Source organism: Hemicordylus capensis, chromosome 10 (assembly GCF_027244095.1).
Source record: "Hemicordylus capensis ecotype Gifberg chromosome 10, rHemCap1.1.pri, whole genome shotgun sequence".
Lineage (NCBI taxonomy): Eukaryota > Metazoa > Chordata > Lepidosauria > Squamata > Cordylidae > Hemicordylus > Hemicordylus capensis.
In genome coordinates, this window is record NC_069666.1 from 19709181 (window position 1) to 19722433 (window position 13253).

The window sequence follows — 13253 nt, forward strand, 5'->3', positions numbered from 1 at the left end:
GGTATTGGGAAATGGAGTGGGATCGTAGCCAAATGAATCATTCATTCATTCGATTTCTATACCGCCCTTCAAAAAATGGCTCAGGGCGGTTTACACAGAGAAAGAATAAATAAATAAATAAGATGGCTCCCTGTCCCCGAACGGCTCACAATCTAAAAAGAAACATCAGACAGACACCAGCAACTGTTACTGGATGGATGCTTTGCTGGGGGTGGAGAGGGCCAGTTACTCCCCCCCTGCTAAATAAAGAGAATCACCACGTTCAAAGGTGCCTCTTTGCCAAGTTAGCAGTGACAAATACAAGTCATCTGGACAGGGCATCAGTTGATTTGCCTAGTATGCAATTTTTTTGCAAGCAAAATGGCATAACATGCAAATTAGGGTGCCTGGATTTGGAGAGCTTGAATATGTTATGCCTTTCCACTTGCAAATAATGTGCATACTATGAGAGGTCTGGATTTGGAGAGTTTGGATATGGCCACCCTAACTTATAGTTCAATCGTAATTCGGTTTGTTTTAATTGCTTTTATTCTACATTGTGTCGTATATGTTTTATTATGTGAAACGTCATATTACTTTTATTGCTTTACTGCTGTAAGCCGCCCCGAGCAGGATTGTACTGGAGCGGGGCGGGTGGTTTATAAATATTTAAAATATACAAATATCAATAGATCCCTGGGAATCTTCTACAGTTGAGTAAATTCTTCTCTGGAACTGGTGAGTATGCAACTCTTTGGCTCACAGCTGCTCCACCAATGGCCTCTGGGCATTTCCTTCCTACACCACCAAGCCCTGCCAGCTAACCTTGGCAAGATACTCCACGCCCTCCCCTTTCCTCCCTTCAATGCCAGCAGCTGCTCCGGTTCCTTCAGCGCTGAGATACAGTACACAAGCGACCTTGTCCTCTTATTGCAAACGGCATCACACCCTCGCCTTCATTTCTGAGCCAGAGGCAAGAATTCCGCATCCCCAAAGGTCAATGGGTTCGCAGCTGAGGGGCCATGTTATCCAAACTGCCCTCCCTTCCCCATCTGATGATCTCAAAATGAAAAGGATTTCAGGTTTCCAGCCGGTTGGTGCATGATTAGAAAAACCACATTGCTAGAACAGGAGAGGAGGGGCTCAACGGCAGAACGCCAGCTTTGCAGGCATGGTGTCTGAGGTTCAGTATCTGGCATTCACACATTAAATCAAAGGCTTCTGTGGTTGGGGATGATGGGAGTTGTAGTCCAACAAGAGCTGGGGACCCATGTTTGAGAACCCCTAGGAACATAGGAAGTGGCCACATACCAAGTCAGACAAGATCTAGCTCAGTATTGTCTGCACAGACTGGCAGCACTCTAAGGCTGCAGGCAGGGGTCTCTCTCAGCCCTATCTGGAGATGCTGCTGGGAAGGGAACTTGGAACCTTCTGCATGCAAGCGGGCAGGTGTTCTTCCCAGAGCGGCCCCATCCCCAAAGGGCAGGTCTGCTCAACTTCGGCCCTCCTGCAGATGTTGGCCTACAATTCCCATAATCCCTTACTATCAGCCACTGTGTCTGGGGATTATGGGAGTTGTAGTCCAAAAACAGCTGGGGGGGTCAATGTTGAGAAAGCCTGCCTAAGGGGGATATCTTACAGTGCTCATAGCCCCCTTTCAAATACAAACTACGGCAGACCCTGCTTAGCAAAGGGGACAATTCATTATTGCTACCACAAGACCAGCCCTCCTCCCAGGATTTCAGAAAGGATTTCTGGTCACTGGGAAAAGATCTCTTTCTGAAACCTTGGAGAACTGCTGGCAGTAAAAGTAGACTCAACCGGGCAAAGAAAGTCCAGTGATAGAGCTAAAGGTTATTGCGGCTGGGGTTGATGGGAGCTGTAGTCCAGCAACAGCTGGGGACCAGTGTTCCCTGTAACAGGACTTCCCAGATGTTGTAGACTACAACTCCCATAATCCCCAGTCAAAGGCCACTGCAGCTGAGGATGCTGGGAGTTGTAGTCAAAAACATCTGGGAATCCCTGTTACAGGGAACACTGTTAGAGACCCACATTTGAGAACCCTTGCATTGAAGGATTTCTGGTCACTGGGAAAATACCTCAATCAATCAATCAATCAATCAATATTACAGTCATAGACCAGCATAAAGTAAAAAGGGTGATCACATAAAGCCAAAGTATCAGTAGATATTTGCGCCCTAGTACACGCTACAAGCATAAAATAAATGTAATAAAAGATTTAGAATATAAAACCCAAATAAACCCTAATACAGACTACCTATGTACAAACCTAAAAGCCATCAGAAAAAGGAGGCAAAAAAAATGAGAGTAATAAAATGAGAGCAGTAAAATGATAACACATAATAAAAGATTTAGACTATAACGATATGATTTTAAAGACCCAATTAACATTAGATAAACCCTAATACAAACGACAAGCATATGATGAAATCTATGGGGGGGGGACTCTTTCTGGAACCCCGGAGAGTCCTTGCAGAACGGCCTGGGCAGAGATAGCCCAGCGACGGAGGAAAAGATGGCTGTAGAGGTTCTCTGTAGTGAAGCATGGGCAGTATAGATCTCGCTTCGGCTGCTGTGGGGCTTCGATCCCCTGCTGTGCGAGAGGGCAGTACAGCTCCTGTGCACTGTTGCACAGTCACAGTTGTGTATGGCTTCCATTGGGAATAAGGGAAGCAGCATGCAACTCTGGTTGCACAATGGTGAGTAGAGAGAGACTGCCCTCTTTCCCAGAAGCATCCTCAGGGGGTTGGAAGCTGTGCAGTCGATTTGTGTCGGGGAATCCCCGAAGCAGAGCGGATCCCCGCAGGGAAACTCAGCAAGCTCCAGGGCAGGGCTTCTTCCCCCACCTGGGTCTTGTGGGGATGTCCCGATCAGACAGGGGAGGAAAGAGACACCAAAACACCCACATGGAGGCATTGCCAGGGGCCCAAGCAGGAGGGTATGGTCTCACTGCCGAAAGACCATGAGGCCTTGGAGGATCAGGAGTGGCTCTCGCGGGATCTGGTGGTGGGATCTCATGAGACTTTCCCCAGCTGTCAGGGGCTATATAAGGGAGGACTGGCCAGTGATGAGGGGCCAGTTTGGGAGGAAGTGGGAGTGCATCCCAGTTTCTGGGAGTGGAAGGAGCCCTGAGATTCTGACTGAGCTGTAGGGGTTAGGGATCTGCACAAACCGGTTTGGAGGCCCTTTTACGGGCCTCCAAACAGCTTCAAACACGGGGGGAGTTCGAAGTCTGAAGCCGGAGGGTGTCACTTTAAGAGCGGGGGGAGGGTGCACTTACTCCTCCCCCGCTTCCCTCCCCACCCCTGCCGGTGCTCGGTATCCGCAAAAGCCTTTGGGGTGGCAGTGCACCTCCCTGACGCCCCTTCCCCCTCTTGGGCCAGAAGTGGCCAGATGTACTGGGTGTGTTCCGGCCACTTCTGGCCATAGAGGGGGAAGGGGTGGCAGAGAGGTACACTGCTGCCCCGGAGGCTTTTATGGACACCGAGCGCCAGCAGGGGGAAAGCGAGTGGAGGGGTAAGTGCACCCTCCCCTGCCCTTAAAGTGACACCCCCCCTCGGGCCACCCCGCCCGGTTCCGTGCACATCCCTAGTGGGGGTAGCTAGGCTAGGGTGGGGCTGGTGAATATTCCAGAAGCCTGAAAAGCTCCCCCGGCAAGAAACTCTGAGGCCACCTCAACCCCTTGGCTCAGTGGGAAGCGGATGGTAGGGATGTGCCCGGAACCGGTTCGGCCCTCTTTTGCTGAGTGCCAAACTGGGTTGAAATGCTGGCGTTCAAGCTGGTTGGGAGGCCGGGGGTTTACTTTAAGGGGCAAGGAGGGGGCCTCTTACCTGTCCATCCCTGCCCCGCCACTTTCCACCCAACGGTGCTCTCCCAAAAACCGTGGGTGTGGGGCTGCAGCATTTCTCCTTGCAGCCCCTTTCAGCATCGCCACACAAGTGGCCGACATGCATGTGTGCCATGTGCACTAGGGATGTGCATGGAACCAATTCGGAGGCCCTTTATGGAGCTCAAAGCCGGTTCGAAAGTCTGGCGGTTCGGCCGGTTCGAAGGTGGAGGGGATAACTTTAAGGACTGGGGAGGGTGCTTTTACCCCCCCCCGCTTCCTCCACCGACGCTGTCATTAAAATCAGTTGCAATGTGCAGATGCGCAGTGGACACTTCCAGTCACTTCTGATCCACGACATACCGGGGCGGCAAGTAGGTATGCTGCCGCCTCGTGGGACCGATTTTAATGACAGCGCCGGTGGGGGAAATGTGGCCGGGGCGTAAGAGCATCCTCCCCAATCCTTAAAGTTACCTTCCCCACCTCCAAACCGGCAGTCACTGATTCCGTGCACATCCCTAATGTGCACGTGTGGGTTGGCCATTGGCGTGGCAACAGGGCTACAAGGAGGACATCTGGGGACCCAGAATTGGGACCCCCTGGCACATGAGAAGGAAGCATCTGTACTGGAGCAGGAGCTGGACACGGGCAAGAGATGCTGCTGATTTTTTCTCTCCAAAAGCCTTGGGAAGGCTGGCCGTGACAGAGCTGTCTCTGCGCCAGACTGCTGACCTCACGGGTTTCTGGCCTTGCCGTGGCCGTCAGGGGGATGTCAAGAGATAAGCATGGCTTGTTTGTTTATCGACAGAGGAGACTGATTGCCTGGGATTTACGAGCAGGCCTCGGTTTATCTGAACAATATGACACCCCGCTGGAGAATGTTGAGCGGTGTCACCATGATCTCGCCCTCCCCGCCTGTGACTCCAAAGGCATCGGAGCTGAAGGCTACATTCCAATAGAACAGGCCTGCTCAATTTAGGCCCCCCCCAATCTGTTTTTGGACTACAGCTCCCATAATCCTTTGCCACAGTGGCCAATAGCTAGGGGTTATGAGAGTTGTGGGCCAACATCTGCAGGAGGGCCAAAGTTAAGCAGCCCTGCTCTAGAAAGAGCAATATTAGGTTGTGAGGGTCATCCTTACAAAATCTCATAGGATGGAAGAGAGGCTGGGGAGTCTTTCTACAGGAATCTAGGAAGCTGTTTTATTTATGTATTTATTTACTACGTTTAGTCAGTCAGCGTGGTGTAGTGGTTAGAGCGCTGGACTAGGACCAGGGAGACCCGAGTTCAAATCCCCATTCAGCCATGAGACTTGCTGGGTGACTCTGGGCCAGTCGCTTCTCTCTCAGCCTCACCTACTTCACAGGGTTGTTGTGAGGAGAAACCCAAGTATGTAGTACACCACTCTGGGCTCCCTGGAGGAAGAGCGTGATATAAAATGTAAAATTTATATATATATATATATATATATATATATATATATATATATATATATATATATATATAACCTGCTCTTCCTCCAAGGAGCCCAGATTTGGGTACATGATTATATTTATCCTCACAATAACCCTGGGAAATAGGTTAGGCTGAGAGATAAGTTATTGGCCCAGAGTCAATGAGGATTTGAACTCAGGTCACCCCGGTCCTGGGGAGCATTGGTCCATCTAGCTCAGTACTGTCTACTCTGACTGGCAGCAGCTCTCCAAGGTTTAAGGCAGGAGTCTCTCCTAGCCTTACCTGGAGATGCTGCCAGGGATTGAACCTGGGACAATTCATGCTTCTACTGTAATACTGGTTTTCCACCCCCTAAACCATATCTACCCTGAGACTGGGTCCTCACCGAGGACTTTTGCTGATGCCATCCAGGTCCATATATGTATCTTGATTTCCAACCAAGTCTATCCTTTAGAGGCCAAGGCAGGCAACAAGTGGGGCGGGGGAATTGAAAAGAATTAACTAAATTATAGGACAGGATCAATCAAGGCAGCCCAGACCGAAGTTTGTGAAAATGAAAGCCAACAAGAAGAATCACCAGTCTTGTTCATCTCTGACCACAGGAGCCGAACCTGTCCATGAACCGTGGTTTGTACACATCCCTATCGGTTTTGGGTTAGTGTTCTGTGTTTTTAGGTTTATTCTTCTGTAAAAACATAAAACATAGGAACACAGGAACTTGCCATATACCGAGTCAGACCATAGGTCCATCTAACTCAGTATTGTCTACCCAGACTGGCAGCGGCTTCTCCAAGGTTGCAGGCAGGAGTCTCTCTCAGCCCTCTCTTGGAGATGCTGCCAGGGAGGGAACTTGGAACCTTCTGCTCTTCCCAGAGCGGCTCCATCCCCTGAGGGGAAGATCTTCCAGTGCTCACACTTCTAGTCTCCCATTCATATGCAACCAGGGCGGACCCTGCTTAACTAAGGGGACAAGTCATGCTTGCTACCACAAGGCCAGCTCTCCTCTCCTTAGACCAGCTCTCCTCTCCTTCAAGGAACAAGAAAGCTTCCCTTTCCACAGTGCTCAACCAGCACTGAGGGAAATGTCATGGTGAAGATGTTCATAACTTCAGAAGTATGATGACAGGGGTCCCTCTTTCCAAACCTCACTGCAAGTGCAGAGACGCACTCCTCCACAAAGATGTGGCACTCTGTACACCATGTGGCAATGGCCACCAGCATGGATGACTTTAAAAGGCGATTAGACAAATTCATGGAGGACAGGTCTATCAGGGCCTGGCTACTAGCCTTGATGGCTATAGGTTGCCTCCATTTCAGAGGAAGGATGCCTCTGAACCCCAGTTGCAGGGGAGCAATAGGAGGAATTGAGGGCATGCCCTCTGCTCATGCCTGTAGGCTTCCCAGGCACATCTGGTGGGCCACTGGGGGAAACAGGATGCTGGACTAGAAGGGCCTGATCCAGCAGCGCTGTTCTTAAGATGGAACTGTTGACTTATTGTGCATGTGGCCAGCCCTAATTGCAATGCTGTTCCATTCTTCCCAGAAGAGTCAGTTTTTCTCCAGTCTCAAAAGAGGCAGATGCATTACATGGACACAACAGGTCAACCTTCGGATCCAGTGACGTAGCCACCATTGAAGTATGAAAGAGATGTCCTCTGGTTGTAGGAACATACGAACATATGAAACAGCCCGGCTGGATCAGGCCCAAGGAAGCCCTTCTAGTCCAGCATCCTGTTTCACACAGTGGCCCACCAGATGCCATTGGAAGCCACAGGCAGGAGCTGAGGGCATGCCCTTTCTCCTGCTGTTCCTCCTCTGCAACTGGTACTCAAAGGCATCCTGACTTTGAGGCTGGAGGTGGCCCACAGCCCTCCGACTAGTAGCCGTTGACAGACGTCTCCTCCATGAAGTTATCCAAACCCCTCTAAAGCCACCTAGGTTTTTGGCAGTCACAACATGTTATGGCAGAGAATTCCACAATTTGATTATGTGTAGTGTGAAAAAGTACTTCTGTTTGTTGGTCCTGGATTTCCTGGCAATCAATTTCATGGGATGACCCCTGCTTCTAGTGTCGTGTGTGAGAGAGAACAATTTCTCTCTATCCACTTTCTCCGCTCCATGCATGGTTGTCACTCCATGGTTGTCAGAGTCTCGGGGCTGCCTGGGAGCCCCCTCGCACCCCCCCCCAGGAACTCAGCTAGCAAATGCAGTGCTCACCAGCCGGGAATGGCTGATGGGTTGTGTGTCCAGCTCTGATGCTAGCCATGGCCCTGCACTTGAGGTGCTTTGGATGCCAATACCAGGAATGTGTCCAATGTGGAGTTGGGGCTGAATGTGGTGCTCAGCCTGAATGAGTAGGCAGGGGCAGGGGGGGGCGTGAAGATGGTGATGTGGGGGATCCGGCTCCAACCTACCAAAGCCCCTATATCTGAACTCTATCAAATAGACATCCTGTAAAAAGGGCATGAACAGACAGTGAATGGCAATTACGTAGCAAGTCCTTGCCTGGAACACCCCCAGATGGTATGAAAGGGGGATTAGACAAATACATTGAGATTATGTCTATCAGCATGCATAGCCATGATTGCCACAAGGCATTATTATTATTATTATTTATCTCTTGTTTACACAGTCAGACAGGTGTTATTGACTGGTTTGTTTTATCCAAACATCGAGTCCTTCCCAAGGACCTGGGATGGCTGGATTTTATGGTCAGTGTTGTTGCTGTTGTTATAGATATCGTCGCAGAATATAGGCTGTTCCCAGTTGCTTTTTGTAATTGGCTGATGGTGATTTCTGTGGCCCCTATGGTGTTGAGGTGCTCTTCAAGGTCTTTTGGAACTGCACCCAGGGCGCCAATTACCACTGGGATTATTTGGGTCTTTTTCTGCCACAGCCTTCTTCTTCTTCTTATTATTATTATTATTATTATTATTATTATACATTTATATCCCGCTGTTCCTCCAAGGAGCCCAGAGCAGCATACATGGTTATGTTTACCCTCACAACAACCCTGTGAGGTAGGTTAGGCTGAGAGATACGTGACTGGCCCAGACACATCAAATCTCCCATTCATATGCAACCAGGGAGGACCCTGCTTAGCTAAGGGGAAAAGTCATGCTTGCTATCACAAGACCAGCTCTCCTTCCTACCCCTGTGCTAAGAAATACAACACCCACCTTCAGACACCTTTTTAACCAGCTCAGCAGGACAGTTCTGCAGATCCAGTTCTGTGCTGCAGAGGGCAGCATTTCCCTTCCGATGCCACGCATGCACCGTGCAGCTTCTAATTGCTTCACTTTCCCCCCATAGATAGCTGGGGGAGCACAAGTAGATCACTGGCGACACAGTCTGAGCCACTTTGCTCAGGTGCTCTGCAGCTCTGTGGGCCCCATGGGAAAAGCAAAGCCCTGCTTCCCCAAAGCAACTCCAATTGCTGTGAGTATTCTAGGAGAGCTTCTCTGCAGGGGGTGGGGAGGGGTTATTCTAAACTGGAGTGAGTCTGGAGAAGCAGGGCACCAGATCCCAGTGGTTCAGACTTTTATTCCTGTGGTTCTCACACGGGGGAATCCCAGTGGGAGCAAATGGGGCATGTGGGGTGAGGACCCCAACCCTTGGTCCATCTAGCTCAGGATTGTCTTCACAGACTGGCAGTGGCTTCTCCAAGGTTGCAGGCAGGAATCTCTCTCAGCCCTCTCTTGGAGATGATGCCAGGGAGGGAACTTGGAACCGAGATGCTCTTCCCAGAGCGGCTCCATCCCCTGAGGGGGAAATATCTTACAGGGCTCACACTTCTAGTCTCCCATTCATATGTAAACCAGGGCAGACCCTTGCTACCACAAGACTAGCTTTCCCCTCTATAAAATATTTAGGAACATAGGGAGCTGCCATATACTGAGTCAGACCATTGGTCCATCTAGCTCAGTATTGTCTACACAGATGTGGCCGCGGTTTTTCTGAAGTTGCAGGCAGGAATCTCTTTCAGCCCTATCTTGGAGAAGACAGAGAGGGAACTTGAAACCTTCTGCTCTTCCCAGAGCGGCTCCATCCCCTGAGGGGAATATCTCCCAGTGCTCACGCATCAAGTCTCCCATTCATATGCAAACCAGGGCAGACTCTGCTTAGCTAAGGAGACAAGTCATGCTTGTTGGGGCTCTGCACATTAGCTGTGGGCCCCACTCCCCCCACGGGATGGCCTAGGTCAGAGGCTTCAAATTCTGGGCTCCCCAGCATTGCTGGACTAAAAATCCTATTATCTCCATCCACAATGGACAAAGTATGTGGATGATGGGAATTATAGTCCAACAACATCTGGACGCCTCAAGTTGGGAACCCTGGACCTCTGTTATCCAACATATGCACCTTAATATTTCCTTAATTTAATTCACACTTTTATACAAGTTTTGAGAAGAGCTCTGTCGGATGTGTTATGAAGATTGCCCCTAAAATGCTATTTGATACACCTCCTTGAGTTTACACTGAGAGGAACAAACCCATACCACGAGAGATTAAATACTTCCTTGCTATGTGCAAACCAAACCTTGCTCCGATTCTGTGACATCACCTAGACCAGGGGTTCTCAACATTGGGTCTCCAGGTGTTATTGGACTTCAACTCCCATAATCCCCTGCCCCAGTGGCCTTTGGTTGGGGATTATGGGAGTTGAAGTCCAATAACATCTGGGGACCCAAGGTTGAAAATCCCTGACCTAGACTGATAAATATCAATTTCCTTCCAAGAATGGCCACACCTTCAGTGTGGTGTCCCCACATCTAATCCCAGTATTCTACCCATTGCACCGCACTGCTGCACCTCACCTAACCATCCCATTTGACCCTTTCATCCTTATTTCCAGTTTTTAAAAACACACATAGAAAACTACCTCTTAAATCTCTTACCAGATCATGGTGGTCGTGTACTTCTTCGATGATGGGTTTGCTAAACAAAGAACAGTGTTGTTTAATTGATTTGATGCTTAAATGATTTTAATGGTAAATCGCCCCGAGATGCAAGTTTTGGGCAGTATAGAAATATGTTAAATGAATAAATAAAAAATAACTGGGAACCCTTTTTCACTGGGGTAAACTTTCACTTGATAAAAACAATTACATAAAAATGTAATAATAGAATAAATGCAGCTAAAATTTTAAAAAGAATGAGGAACAGCTAATGGGCTAACAGCTTAAATAAAAAGTCTTCACTCTCCTCCTGGAAGCTGAGAGAGAGAGGGAGCCATGTGGGTCTCAGCTGAGAGTGAGTTCCACAGTCTGGGGGCAACCACCGAGAAGGCCCTGTCCCATTTGCTCGGGAAACGGACCTCAGCAGGTGTCGGCAGTGGAGCAGAGCCCTCCTTGCCGATCTAGTCAGGTGGCTAGATTCAGCTGGGAGCAGACAGTCCTTAAGGCCGTTTAGGGCTTTAAATTTAATAACCAGCACCTTCAATTGCATCCGAAAACAGACTGGTGGCCAGTGCAGTGCCTTCAAGCCTGAAGTAATATGTGCACTGCAAGCAGTCCCAGAGATCAATCTGGCAGCCGCATTCATGATAGACAAGAACCCTTCGCTATACATATTGCATGAAACAGAAGAATCACTCCACGGGGCGGAGCAACCATTGGGTGAACGGGTTCAAAGAACCTGGGCCGCCACCAATCAGGGGCTGCAAGCGTAGCCCCAGACACAGACCCCGCGTCTGACATCAGATGCAGGGGGCGTTATTTCAGTCCCAAACGTTTGGAGCCAACAATCGGCCCGCGCGGCATTGGCAGTGCAGCCAGAGTGACTCTCCCTGCCTTAAAGGCAGCTCCTGGGGCCGATCGATCTCCCTCCCAAACTGGGCCACGCGGCCCCGTTTAGGAGAGACATCGGCCTGCACTGCATTGGCAGCGCGGCCAGAACGGCTCTCCTTGCCTTTAAGGCAGGGAGAGTCACTTCAGCCTGCGCAGCCCCGTTTGGGAGGGAGACCATGCCCCCGCGTCTGACATCAGACATGGGGGTGTGGCTAGCCAGACCCTGCGTCTGACATCAGACTCAGGGGGCAGGGCCAGGGGGCTGCGGCGGTGGCTGTACATGGCCACCGCCAGCCTCCCGACACTGCTGTCACTCCACACAACAAACCAACATGAGAAGGCTGCGAAAATTTACCAGTCCAAAAGACTGAGAAGGAACCTCTGCTTCTTTACGCTCTCAGCATTTCTTTGCATAACCTGAGATCGTTCACACCGTGCATCATTCTGTGTTAACCTAGTTCACAAGGCTTCCTCCATTAACATCTTAAGACTGTGAACAGAGCAAGGTTCCCTCTAACAGGGATTCCCAGATGTTGTTGACTACAACTCCCATAGTCCCCAAGCAAAAGCCATTGCAGCTGGGGATTCTGGGAGCTGTAGTCAAAAACATCTGGGAATCCCTGTTGGAGGGGACACTGGAACAGAGTCTTCTTTGAAGACGAGTCCCACAGCATATGAAGCACACCTAGAGGCAGTCCTTTCATGAGACGAGGTGAGGCAGTCACCTCAGGTGGCAGATATTTACGGCACCAGCTGGGCAGCAAAATGCCTTCACCGCTGACACCAGAGCAGCTCTTTGGGAGTGATCTGATCCTTGTGAGCTTTTCAAAAAGCACCTCCCCTCCAGGGGCTTTCCAGATGTTGCTGACTACTACTCCCAGAATCCCCAGCTGCAATGGCATTTGCTGGGGGATTCTGGGAGTTGTAGTCAACAACACCTGGGAATCCCAGTTAGAGGGAACACTGCTCCCCTCACACTCCTTGCAAAATCTGCAAGAAGCACGAGGAGATACAAAGAGGCTGCTGGTGACCTTTTCTCTCCCCTGTGCCACTTTCAAAGCTTGCAAGGATTGGTGTGGAAAGGAGGTCACCCCCACCAGGAGCATTTCCAGATGGGGTTTTTAACTCACTTCTCCTCCGGAATGGAGGGTGTGTGTTCACATATCGGACAGATTTATCCCAAAGTGCCTGTAAGCTATCAGGCAGCACTTCACACACAATTCAAGTTTTTCATTGTGCTTTAGAGCATAGACTGACGTTTTAAAAAAAACACTGTGTGAAGCCAAGTTGGTCCTAATAAATACACTTTTTTATTTTCTCGGTTGAACAGGGGTCCAAGATGGTTGGTTGATTAGTATTGTGCCATAGGGTCGGTGTCGACTCCTAGCGATCACACTCTATGTGATTTTCTTGGTAGAATACAGGAGTGGTTTACCAGTATTTCCTCCCGTACAGTATGAGATGATGCCTTTTCAGCACCCCCCTATATCTCTGCTGCCCAATATAGGTGACTACAAAAATATATTTACTAGGCACAGTCTGGGAAGCACACCAGCGGAGATTTGAACTAATCCCTAGGCAAGCTGCTTCCCTGCTGCACCACCACAGCTGATTGTCCAAGATAGTTATCCATTTGTTATTTCCTCCAAGAGGAGAGGACAACTGATGTGCTTTCATGTGCTCTGAGATTCCCCTCCCATAGATTTGATGGTCTGCTGTACCTGAGCACCTGATCTTCCGGCAGGATCTTGGCCACAGCATCATGGGATGGAAAATTGTCTCTTGGCAGCTGCAAGACAGAAGGGAGATGGTCACCAAAGAGGAAGTGTGGATAAAGAGAGAAGCTGTCGTGGCCCACACTGGTGGATCTCAGCACAACATCCGAGGGCTCACCAGGGCATGCCGATGATGTGTTTTCCTGCATATTTATCCCAGCACTAGTTCTTTAAGGCAGGGCTTCTCAAACTTAAGGTTCCCAGATCATGTTGGACTACAATGGCCATTGCAGCAGGGGATGATGGGAGTTGTAGTCCCACAACACTTGGGGATGCAAGTTTGAAAAGCCCTGCTATACAGTAGGACAATTCACATCAGTGCTATGAATTTCAAGTCAATTTGCAGCGCTTGCAGCCAGTTAACACACACAGGCTGCTTTCAGACAGCACTTGCTGTGCCATCATTTC

At 49.7% G+C, this 13253-nt stretch overlaps 1 protein-coding gene across 5 annotated transcripts in view; it reads right to left on the bottom strand.

The window, feature by feature from the left end:
• CCDC33 (coiled-coil domain containing 33) overlaps positions 1-13253 on the bottom strand; it is a 243129-nt gene that overhangs the window by 20808 nt on the left and 209068 nt on the right. For all 5 annotated transcript variants that reach the window (XM_053273156.1, XM_053273159.1, XM_053273158.1 and 2 more), the window contains 2 exons: positions 12792-12859; positions 10180-10219 (listed from right to left, as the gene is read on the bottom strand). In XM_053273156.1, the coding sequence (XP_053129131.1) occupies positions 10180-10219; positions 12792-12859 (108 nt within the window). The remainder of the gene's footprint in view (positions 1-10179; positions 10220-12791; positions 12860-13253) is intronic.